Below are 12,257 nucleotides of genomic sequence, written 5' to 3'. Positions count from 1 at the left end.
TGTGCATTTTCGTCTCCTTTGTAAACTTTATCCTTATTATTATTACTATCGTCACTCATCGAGGCTCTCGCTGGACATCGAATAATAAGCTTTCTTTACCCCAAAAATCAAATGCAGTGCTCCTCCACCGTCCTCAACCTTCAGGAGGTAATTAATTAATTAATTGAATTGAAAAACAATAAAGTCTTCATCTTCCAAGATCACATTGTTTTTCTTTTCATATTTTCTGGCTTTTTTTATAATCTTTTAAAACATTTGTTTGTATGCTGTTTCTTGGACCACTTCTGACAGTGTGTTGTTTGTAAAATCATATTCCTAATTTATATTATCATGCACTTTGGTTTCTTAGATCTGTTTCTACATTGTGATAATAATTTCCTTATGGGTTTAACTTATTTACTCCTAATTTAGGGTTTTATCACCTCAAACACAATTTGGGTTTTTCTTATTTGCTTATTTCTCAAAATCATTCAACAATATTTAAGGTTTTTTTTTTGGCTGATCTTTGTTGGGTAAATGTTGTTTGTTTTATTTTTTGCATATTTCCCAAAATCAATGAAGAATCTTGAAGATTTTTAGAAAAAGGTTGTATTTTTTTATTGATCTTTTTTTATGTAAATGTTGTTTATAGAACAGGGTAAGAAAGAAAGGTATTCTATACCTTCAAGTTCAATTATGGATTTGGTTTCTTTCTCTCTTTCTTTGCATGTTTTTCAAAATGAATGAAGAATCTTGAAGATTTTTAGTCGTAATTTTTATTAATCGTTATTATGTAAATGTTGTTTATAAAAACAGTGATAAAGAAAGAAAGAAAGGTGTTTGATCTTCGATTATCATGTCTCCATCACTTGTTGATGGAGAAGAAGAAATTAGTCAAACCAAAGTCAACTTGTTGACTTCTTCACCATCCATTGATGGTGTATGTGATCTCCGTGAGTGGAACTACATGGGATTCTCTGATTGTTCTTCGGTGGGCAGCTGTGCAATATCACCATCTTCAGAAGATTTGAATCTGAAAGCAACTGAACTCAGACTTGGGCTTCCCGGGTCAAGATCACCTGAGAGAAACCAGGAACTTTGCTTATTAAGGTCACCAAAACATGATGAGAAACCGCTTTTCGCCTTGTTTTCCCCCAAATCGGTTGTTTCCCGTAGCAAGCGAGGGTTTGATGATACCGTAGATCCTTTCCCTGAGGTTTGTGTTTCTTTCTTTCTTTCTTTCTTTCTTTCTTGTTTTGTATCAGTTTGGGTCAGTTTTTGGCTTAAACCGAACAAAAAACTGAAAGTTTAGTTTTTGAGTTTTTGAAATCCATTCAGTTCAGTTTCAGTTTTTAGGGTTTTACCATTTGGGCTTGAAATTTTTTGGCTGAAAAAGAGTTGGCTCAAAATAATGAATTTGGGCCTAAATGATTTTGTTAATTTATGGTTAATTGATTATTATGCATCTGGGACTAAATTATTTGGGTTACACTATTTATTAAATTCTTGTAAATTACATATCTTTCAAAATTAAAAACTAAAATCCATTAATTTAGTTTGGTTCTGTTTTAATTACAAAACCGAATTGAAAATTCGGTTTTTATGGAAATATAAAACCAAACCATCCGTTTTTGTTTGGGTTTGGTTATTTCGGTACGGTTACAGATCGGTTTTGGGTTTCATGCACACTCTTTTCATTGAGAGGTTTGGTTTTTGTATCATGATTGGAGGTGCTATTTTCGACCTGTTTACTTAACGGGTTACATAACTAAAAGAAAACTAACTTAAACGGAAATGGGTTAGAATGTACTTCAAATTTTATAATCATTGTTGATGTGTGTAGGGAACAAATCGGTCGAACCCCGAACCTCCTTCAATTCAAGAAAGGCCGAGTGTTGCTAACAACGCCATTCAAAACCAAACAAATGCTGCAAATAGCATCAATACTCCCAAGTAAGTTCTAAAGAATGAATAAAGCTTGAAACTTGATTATTAAAAGATTGAGTTTTTATTGTGTATAATAAAGCTTGGAACTTAATTATTAAAGGATTGAGTTTTTATTGTGTATAATAAAGCTTAAAACTTGAGTATTAAAAGACTGAGTTTCTGTTTGTGGCAGGGCACAGGTTGTGGGTTGGCCGCCTATAAGATCTTCATTTAGAAAGAACTCGACGGCCACAATTGCTTCAAAGAAGGGTAGCACGGTAAAGCGCAAAGCAGGGGATCGTGCCCTTTTCGTGAAGGTGAGCATGGATGGTGCACCTTATTTAAGGAAAGTTGAGTTGAGCGCGTACTCTGTGTATCAGGAACTGTCTTCTGCACTCGAGAAGATGTTCAGCTGTTTCACAATTGGTTAGTTTCTTTCTTTTTTTTTTCAAGAAAGTCAAACTTAATATCTTTTAAAGTAAAAATAAACTTTAGATTTTGTTAGTTTTATCTCCATAATGTGTTGCCAAAAAATAATAAATCTTGTTAATAAATTTGAAGTTGAAATAGGACTAGGTTGACTTACAAAAGTCAAACCTGATTCTTTTTAAAGTCAAAATTAGCTCAGTGTCTTTCATTTATCTCCATAACATGTTGGTATCCTTATTTAGGTATTAATCTCTAACCAAAAACTGGTAAATTTTGTGAGTTTTCATAAATATTGAAGTTGAAAAAGGACTTGGTTGACTTTTTAAAGTCAAATGTGCAGTGTGTAATGTGTTGACAAATTTTAGGTCGATATGGATCTCATGGAAATGAGAAGCTGAGTGAGTCAAAATTGAAGGACTTGTTGCACGGGTCAGAATATGTACTTACATATGAGGATAAAGATGGTGATTGGATGCTTGTTGGGGACGTTCCTTGGGAGTAAGTGCTAATCCTTTTTCTAATTATGTTTTTTTAATAGATAAGACAAATTGGGTTCTTGTCTTATCTTTTTTATTCATATAGATAATCCATGTCTTAAATGCGATTGATTACAAAAAGATATTACTAAATAATTATATATTTTATAAAGATTAAACAATTTTGGAGATTGTAACTTGTAAGCGTTTGAATTTTTTCAGCTCGTTCCTTTATACCAGTTTTGCCCGTTTGACCCGCTAGGAATAAAAACCACACAAATCGACTTGTTATCATATAAATGGGTCAATAGTTGCATCTGTTATGCAGGATGTTTATCAGTACGTGCAAACGACTCCGGATCATGAAGAGTTGTGAAGCCATTGCTCTAGGTGAGTGATATCAGTTTCAATTTCTGCAAAGTTTGGATTTTCGGTGTTTGGATAAAATAATTGTCTCTGATTTTACTAAAAAGCCATAATTTTTTTTTACCAAATTTTCAAGATTTTTCTCCTACATATTTATGGTTAATAACACTATTTAGAAAAATTAAATGACGTTTATGTAATAGATTTTTCAAATATTCTGTTGAGCAATAATTTATATAAAAATATATTTGTAGTTGAAAAAATGTCATCCGTTATATTTTTGATTTAAATACGAAAACAATATAAATGTAATTTGTGGTCACTTTATCTGTTGGTTTCTTAAATAATTAAAATTTGTCAAACACTTACACAAATGTTTATATAACATGATCAATGTTTAAATATATTTTTGATTCTTTTATGCAGCACCAAGGGCTGCGGACCTAAGTAGTAACGGGAGCTAGTGGACTCTGTATGCACATGATCATTGCTGTACATCAACACCTTTGAGGCCAAGAATTCTGTTTTAACAGAAAACAAAAACGGGTCACCAATCATATGCGTAGATTTATCATTTTCGCGTAGCGTTTATATTGTTTAGTATTTTAACGTTAGAAACTGCTAACTTCTCGACATTATTATTAGGAAAGCATCCGAAGACTTTATGTCTTGTTTGCTGTTTATCATATTTTGTTTCCACTTTCCACTTTAACTTTTAGTTATAGTTGTCTTGATAAAATGAGCCCGGGATAGCCTTAACATATTAAACCGAAAAAATATATATTTTTTTATCACGTAACAAGTTAAACTGTTAAAAAATGAATTTTTAGCATGTACAAGTCACCAGATGGTTTAACTTTTTAACTTTTTTCTTTCTTTTTTTTAATAAAAAAGTTGGATGTTTGATGTAAAGGTATAGAATTTAGCTGCAACAATAATTTGTATGATCTAGGTAAAAGTTGGTCGGGTTGTGATTTTGTTTGTAGCAGGTTGACTTTGGTCAAACTTTCTGATTTCTGTATGTGTTTGAATGGCTGACATGACTGTCAAGCTTCCATTATGGAACTGGACCATCAGAATAATTGTCTACTTCTAGAAATAATGGAAGGGGTCATAAGTCATGTAAGGCTGAGGGGTGTGGAGCGCTAGGAAGGGCGCAAGAGGCCGGACGCTCGCGCCCCGGGGCGCGAGCACCACACCACCGAGGCGCGATAGGGGCGCGAGAGGGGCGCGAGAGCGGAAAACGAGGCAGGCGCCAGGGTGCTAGCGGCTGAGAATGGCGCAAGAGTTTTCTTGGAAAGCGTGAATAGCCGTTGGGGGGTGTTTTATTTAAAAAAAAAAACGTTTTTTTTTCCTATATATAATAACAAACCCATATCAAACCAATTTCAACACCCATATCAAACCTATTTCCAACTCGATTTTGTTTCTCTGTATTAAACATATATCAAACCCAAACCAATATCACATACCACACCCAAAACCCGAAATCACCCCATCTTCCAAACCTTTTTTTAAAAACATGGCTGGAAATTGGTACCCAAACCTAGAATCAGATTACAGTTACGACGATTTATGGTCGGCACCGGACCAACCGATGTTTTATTCGGGGTCGCAACAACCATCCGGCTTTCAACCATCCAACATACAACCGTCTCCTAACTTTGTAGTTCCGGAGACACAAGAACCAGAACCAGAAGGTGAAGCTGCGGGACAAAGAAGACGCGTCCACCGGAAAAAACAAGTTGCAACGGACGGGTCGGGTTCGGCTTCGACCGGAAGGGCAAAACGGAAAATCACTCCGTGGTCATCGGATGAGAAGGAAGCCCTGTGTCGGGCTTGGATAGTCACTTCTGAGGATCGGCGTTGCGGTAATTGTTTTAACGTTTTTAAAAATGATTTTTAATAAAAAAGTTAAATAAAAAAGTTAAATGACTTACAAATTTATTTATGCATTTTGCAGCGGACTACCAAAAGAGCAAGGTCTTTTGGACAAAGGTTAGGGAGACGTTCTATTCGCTCGTTGGGAGTACAGAGCGGACCGCCGATATGATTTCGGGTCGGTGGACCGAAATCAGAAAATTTGTCGGCTTGTTTACTAATCTGTTCAACAGGAACGCCGGTCGTATGAGACCAAGTGGCAGTGATGATTTGGCGGTTTATAATTTCACTGTCGAAGAGTGGAGGCAGGAGTGCCTGCGGAGGTATGGGACGGTGAAGACGTGGGACGATGTAAAGGTGTGGGAGAGGTTGAGAAGGTGTTCTAAGTGGGTTGAGCTGGTGGCGCCGGACGTTGATGCGGAAGTAGGGCCGAAACGGACTAAAACTAGTTCGTCTGGAGCGTACAGCACTTCCGCCGGGTCGGATTGCCGGGTTGGATTCGACCTAAACGTTGCGGGGGAGGAAACGTCTTCACCGCCGAGGAGGCGGCCATTGGGAAGGGACGCCAGGGGGAAAAAACCGGCTGAGGGGGAAGCCGTAAACATCAACGATCTTGTTGAATCCCTCAATAAATTCAACAAAACCATGGAGGTGGTCTCTATTGACAAAAAGGAAAAAAAAAGAATGAGAGATTTGGACTTCCTTGCAAGAGACTTCAGCCACCTAAATCCGGTCGACCAAATGCTGATGGAAAAACAAAAGGAACGTATCCGGAAGAGGTTGATCGAAGAAGACGAAGCCGAATAATAAGAATAATGTTTTTCTTTAGTACTTTAATTTTTTTTTATATATTAATGTGTTTTTTTAATTAATGTGTTTTTTTTTAAATAATTTCTTGTTTTTTTAATAATACGTTTTTTTAATACATTTATAAAAAAATAAAAAAATAAACCGCTCGCGCCCCCTCTCGCGCCCCTCCACACCATGGCCCGGGGCGCTATCACCACTACCAACACCCATCTTATCAAGTTTCTCTCTCTGCCACACGTCACAATATTATTGGATGGCGCCCCCACTCACGCCCCCTCTCGCGCCCCCCACACCCCTCAGCCTAACATCTACCATCTAATGTTTGGATTTTATGTTTGATATGGTGGTATCAAAAGTTAAAAAGTCATAATTCTATCTATAACTTTTTAACATTTTATCATTTATTTTGTTTATTAAGTTTGTAAACAAACTTAGTATTAGACTTAATTTGCCATCACCACTTGGTGGGGTGGTAAAGGCTTTGGCCTTATGGTGAGAGGTCCAGGGTTCGATTCCTGGCATTGGCGGTATAATGTAAATAGTAGGAGGAAAGCTTGTATGTTCAAAAAAAAAAAAAAAAAAAAAAAAGTATTAGACTTAATTTATAGTTACATATAAAAATATTATATCTTTTTTTTCCAGTTCAATAATATTTTTTTAAATAATTTTATTATTACCTTTTTTTACTTTTTTACTTACAACCACTTTAAAAAATATTAAAAAAATTATATAAGGTAAACAAAGTTTCTATAAATTTACTAATGGATACTAACTTTTTTTTTCTCATCCATCTACAATTACCCCATACATGTTTGAATGTTGAGCGAGCTTTAAAGCAACTACCACATTTAGCTATTTTCAATCATTTTTTTAGATTTTATTATTTACTTGAAATCCCAACATCCGACTATATATTTATTTGTTTATATATCTTATACTAAACTAAAACTTAAAGCCATCACACTTTGATGGGGTGGTCAGGAGTTTTTACCTTAAGTTTGTTGGAAAATTTTAGTGAAAAAAAAAATATATATGTTTAAACTTTGAATTATTTTATTCAAGGTTGTTAGTCAATTAGTCAAAGCCATTAAAATGTCCTTTAATTTGGTCAAAAAAATTAAAGTTCTGGTTAATGGTTCCTTTAATTTGGTAAAAAAATTAAAGTTTTGGTTAATGATGGTTGAATGGTTTCAACTTTCTACTATTATAAATACCAAGGGAGCTCATTGGTTGTAGACACACAAAAAACACAAAATTAACACATTCTCTCTTGTGTTTTCTCCAACTTTCTCCTTAAAAAATTCCAACATTCTTGATCATCTTCATCATTTTCTTTAAGGTACTATTCGGGTGCTAGAGCCCTCTCCAGCAGTACATATTGCTTAGGCCGTTGTACAGAAACAAAACAGGGAGAGACCAGGAATTTGTTTTAAGGGCCCCGTGTAAAACACGATCCTCGGCCACAAAGACTACGACACCATTCTTCTTCTACACCGTTCTTGCATTATTTTATTTCAATTGTATTGTAATTTTGATTTTTCTGGTATAATTCGTATTGTAATTTACTTGCTTTCCTAGATAGGTTTGATTCCTTGTATTGTAATCATTTTATCAAAAGTGTTTTATTTTTATACGCGAACGGTTTCCTACAATCTTAAAACAAATTTTTTTAAAATCACCGTTCGTGTATTCAAAACATTCTCGTGTGACTCAACCTAGTTTTGTTTCACGCGGTTGTGTTTTTAAAAAACATTTTTTTTCAGTTTCTATTCAAGGGAGTGACTTTGTAGAAACGGAAACCGGTTACAATTCGGATTTTTTAACGCTAAATTCTTGGAAAAACCCATTGTTTGGTCCCTTCAAAGTTGGACTTAGAACACCTTCGGTGGGTTAATTCGAGAGTTCGGATTAAAAAGTTTTGCGTAACTTTAATTTACTGGGAGCGACCACTATTAATATTTCCGAAAAACTAACTTAGCATAGTTTATTTTTCAGAAATAATGGCATCACCATCATCGAGCAAGGTTACCCGAGAAGGGTAATCACGCTGTGGTAGGAGCGACTACCATGGCTAATCACGCTGAAAAACCCGAGAAGTTCTCGGGTTTGCACTTTAAACAGTGGCAACAGAAGATATTCTTCTATTTGACCACCTTGAACCTTGCGAGGTTCTTGACAGAATCCGCTCCCCTAGCCACTAACGCGGAGGGGGAGACCGACGCTCAAACTTTGAGTGCGGTAGATGCGTGGAAGCATTCGGAATTCTTATGTCGAAACTATGTGTTAAACGGTTTAGTTGACGCGTTGTATAACATGTACTCTTCAATAAAGTCTGCCAAAGAATTATGGGAGTCTTTAGACAAAAAGTACAAAACGGAGGATGTGGAAACAAAGAAATTTGTTGTCGCCCGTTTCTTGGACTATAAAATGGTTGACTCTAAGACTGTAATTAGTTAAGTCCAAGAGTTGCAAGTTATACTTCACGACATCTTTGCTGAGAGAATGACACTTAGTGAGACATTTCAAGTGGCAGCGATGATTGAAAAATTGCCTCCTAGTTGGGTTGAGTTTAAGAATTATCTTAAACACAAGCGAAAGGAGATGACCATTGATGATCTTATTGTTCGACTTCGGATAGAAGAAGACAATAAGAGAGCTCAAAAAGGTAGCCTAGTGGATGTTTCCGCCAAAGCTAACTTAGTCGAGTACGGTCAATCCTCCAAAGGGGGCAACAAGGGCAAAGGCAAAGGTAACAAAGGGAAAGTGAAAGTGGACCTTGGCGTGAAGAAAGGGGCTATGAAAAAGAAGCCTCCACCTTTCTAAGGACCATGTTACAACTGTAACGAGATGGGGCACCGGGCGAACCAGTGCAAGAAACCGAAGCGCGAGCGCGCGCATTTGGTGGACGAGGATGGCACTTTTCTCGTGGCGATGATTACCGTGGAAGCGGCTTTCATCGAGGAAGTCAACGTTGTGGGAGACGCTCCCAAAGGGTGGTACATTGACACCGTGGCAACCCGCCATGTTTGCGGCGACAAACAACTCTTTAAGAATTTCAAAGAGGCGGCGGGTGACCAGAAGCTTTACATGGGGAATAAAGCGACTGCGGACATCATGGGGGAAGGCGATGTGGTCTTGAAGTGGACTTCTGGCAAGGAGCTCACGTTGACCAAAGTTCTCTATGTTCCCGAGATTCGCAAGAATCTTGTCTCGGGATGGATGCTCAACAAGCACGGATTTCGCTTGGTGATTGAATCGGATAAATTTATTTTATCGAAAAATGGAATGTTTGTCGGCAAGGGTTATGCTGACAATGCCATGTTCAAATTGAATGTAATTGTTGTAAAAAATTCTATGAATAAAATTGCAACTTCTATTTACATGATTGAGGCGTTAAATTCTAATTCTTGTGTTTGGCATGGTAGACTAGGACATGTAAATTTTAATTCAATTCGACGTTTAATTAAATTAAATAGCATTCCATGTTTTAAAATCGATTCAAAATATAAATGCGAAACATGTGTTGAATCCAAACTAACGAGAAAGCCTTTCAAATCGGTTTAACGAATAACCGAACCCCTTGATTTAATCCATACCGATGTGTGCGATTTAAAAGCCACTCCCACAAGAGGTGGAAATAAGTATTTCATCACGTTCATTGATGATAGTAATCGGTATTGCTATGTATACTTACTTAAAAGTAAGGATGAAGTAATAGACAAGTTTTTCTTGTATAAAGATGAGGTTGAAAATCAACAAAAACGGAGAATAAAAACTTTGCGAAGTGATAGGGGTGGTGAATATGTTTCACCACTTGCGGAAATATGCGCAAAAAGTTGCATAATACATGAGTGTACCCCACCTTATTCTCCACAATCAAATGGCATTGCAGAACGAAAGAACCGTACATTAAAAGAGATGATGAATGCCATGTTGATTAGCTCGGGCGTGAGCTATGACTTGTGGGGGAGGCTATTCTCTCGGCCAATTATATCTTGAATAAGATACCCAGCAAGAAACGGACGTGACTCCATATGAGTTATGGAAGGGTAAAAAACCTTCATACAAATACATTCGAGTGTGGGGGTGCCTTGCCAAGGTGACGGTTCTGCCACCAAAGGCACTAACGATAGGACCTAAAACCGTGGATTGTATATTCATTGTAAATGCACACCATAGTAGTGTGCATAGGTTTCTTGTACATGAGTCCAAGAATCCCAATGTACATGAAGGCACTATTGTTGAGTGGAGGACCAACGATTTTTTCGAAAATGTGTTTCCTGTTTAAGGAAAACACATGCGAGTTCATCAAGAGCGGTTGATGAAGCAAGTACATCAAGAGCGATTGATGATACTGTTCATGATAAGAGACATGAACGACCCGAAATTGAGGAAAGTGAGCTTAGACGATGCAAAATACCAAGGATTGAAAAATACTTCGGTCCTGATTTCGTGAGCTACATGGTTGAGGGTGATCCCAATACCTACCGCGAGGCGGTTACCTCTGCGGAATCACCTCAAAGGAAATAAGCAATTAAGAAAGAGATAGATTCTATATTGCAAAATCATACTTGGGAGTTAGTAGATCTTCCGCCGGGTTGTAAACCCCTTGGATATCGTTGGATATTCAAAAGGAAGATGAAAGCCGATGGAAGTATTGATAAATACAAGGCAAGGTTAGTGATCAAAGGGTATAGACAAAAAGAAGGTCTAGACTATTTTGATACTTACTCGTCGGTCACGCGAATAACCTCAATAAGGTTGGTTCTTGCAATCGCGGCCTTACGAAATTTGGAAATTCACCAAATGGATGTAAAAACCGCATTTCTAAATGGCGATTTAGATGAAGAGATTTACATGGAGCAACCTGAGGGTTTTTCCGCCCCAGGGAAAGAGGGCAAAGTATGTAAACTAGTCAAATCATTGTATGGTTTGAAGCAAGCTCCAAAACAATGGCACTTAAAGTTTGATCATGTCATGCTTGACAATGGTTTCAAAATAAAGAGTGTGACAAATGTGTCTATGTGAAGGACATGCCAGGAGGTTATGTGATTTTATGTCTTTATGTAGATGATATGCTTATCATTGGGAGTAATGATACTATGATTAAATCTACAAAAGATATGTTGAAAGTGAGGTTTGACATGAAAGACTTGGGTCTCGCGGATGTGATTCTTGGGGTTCAAATTACTAGAACCCAAAATGGTCTTATCTTGAGTCAATCTCACTATGTGGATAAAATTCTTGAGAAATTCAATAAGGATGACACGCGTGTCGCGTCAACTCCAATTGATACGACCCACCATCTATCTAAAAATAGAGGCGAGGGTGTTGCTCAGTTAGACTACTCAAGAATTATTGGTAGTCTAATGTATCTTATGACATGTACTCGACCCGATCTAGCTTATGCCGTGAGTAGGCTAAGTAGATATACTAGTAATCCGAGCGTGGAACATTGGAAAGTATAACACGGGTTCTAAGGTACTTAAGATACACAAGAGACTATGGACTCCATTATAATCGAGATTCAGCTGTGATCGAAGGATACAGTGATGCAAATTGGATTTCGGATATAAAAGATTCTAAATCAACAAGTGGATATGTATTCACACTTGGTGGTGCAGCTATTGCTTGGAAGTCTTCTAAGCAAACGGTTATAGCTAGATCCACGATGGAATCGGAGTTTATCGCCTTAGATAAATGTGGTGAAGAGGCGGAATGGCAACGTCAATTTATGGAAGATATTCCAATATGGCCAAAGCCTTTGTCGGCTATTTGCATACATTGTGACAGTCAATCAGCAATTGGTAGAGTCCATAGCGTGATGTACAACAGCAAATCAAGGCATATTCGACGTAGACATAACACGTTACGACAACTAATCACAACGGGTGTTATCACGATTGACTATGTGAAGTCAAAAGATAACATTGCAGACCCGTTAACAAAAGGCTTAAGCAAAGAGTTAGTTAACAAGTCGTCAAAAGGAATGGGGACTAAAGCCCATAGGAAAAGGGGACATGAGGGAAACCTAACCTAGTTGACTGGAGATCCCAAGTTCTAGGTTCAATAGGACAACTTAATCATGAAACCAAGGGTGGTCACTGTGGGGAAGTACCCCAAACCAAACTAAAAAGAATTGCGTGCGCGCGCGTCCTAGTCCATTCCAGTCAGTGACACATATTGTAAGGATAAGCATAATAAAGGTTAATGATTTGTGGAAATCAACAAACCAATTGCTTTTAATGATTCGAGCGAGAATCACCTATGTGAAAGAGAACTAGGGTCGGTTCGAATGGATTTTGGGGAAAAAATCCTAGAGCTCTCGCAGAACCAGGCTAGTGTTCCAGGACCATAATAGGACACAACCGTGAGGGGTTGGCCAGACCA

General features: G+C 37.4%; 1 protein-coding gene across 1 annotated transcript; it reads left to right on the top strand.

Moving 5' to 3' along the window:
* Positions 1-787: 787 nt before the first annotated feature.
* LOC143579539 (auxin-responsive protein IAA9-like) lies at positions 788-3,719 on the top strand. Its single transcript, XM_077062816.1, has 6 exons — positions 788-1,195; positions 1,823-1,932; positions 2,099-2,331; positions 2,700-2,832; positions 3,139-3,200; positions 3,603-3,719. Exons 1-6 carry the CDS (start codon positions 836-838, stop codon positions 3,638-3,640), a joined length of 936 nt encoding a protein of 311 aa, XP_076918931.1. The 5' UTR covers positions 788-835; the 3' UTR covers positions 3,641-3,719.
* Positions 3,720-12,257: the final 8,538 nt, after the last annotated feature.

The sequence above is a fragment of the Bidens hawaiensis genome, unplaced genomic scaffold (assembly GCF_021521415.1).
Source record: "Bidens hawaiensis isolate Kalapana, Puna unplaced genomic scaffold, B.hawaiensis_p1.1 tig00001463_1, whole genome shotgun sequence".
NCBI lineage: Eukaryota > Viridiplantae > Streptophyta > Magnoliopsida > Asterales > Asteraceae > Bidens > Bidens hawaiensis.
This window is presented reverse-complemented; position numbering and strand designations above follow the sequence as displayed.

Excerpts from the sequence above, each read along its gene's own strand:
- LOC143579539 (XM_077062816.1), top strand. The coding sequence starts at position 836 with ATGTCTCCATCACTTGTTGATGGAGAAGAAGAAATTAGTCAAACCAAA. Across the intron at positions 2,833-3,138 it reads GTTGGGGACGTTCCTTGGGA|GATGTTTATCAGTACGTGCA; the intron begins GTAAGTGCTAAT and ends TCTGTTATGCAG. Across the intron at positions 3,201-3,602 it reads TTGTGAAGCCATTGCTCTAG|CACCAAGGGCTGCGGACCTA; the intron begins GTGAGTGATATC and ends TCTTTTATGCAG.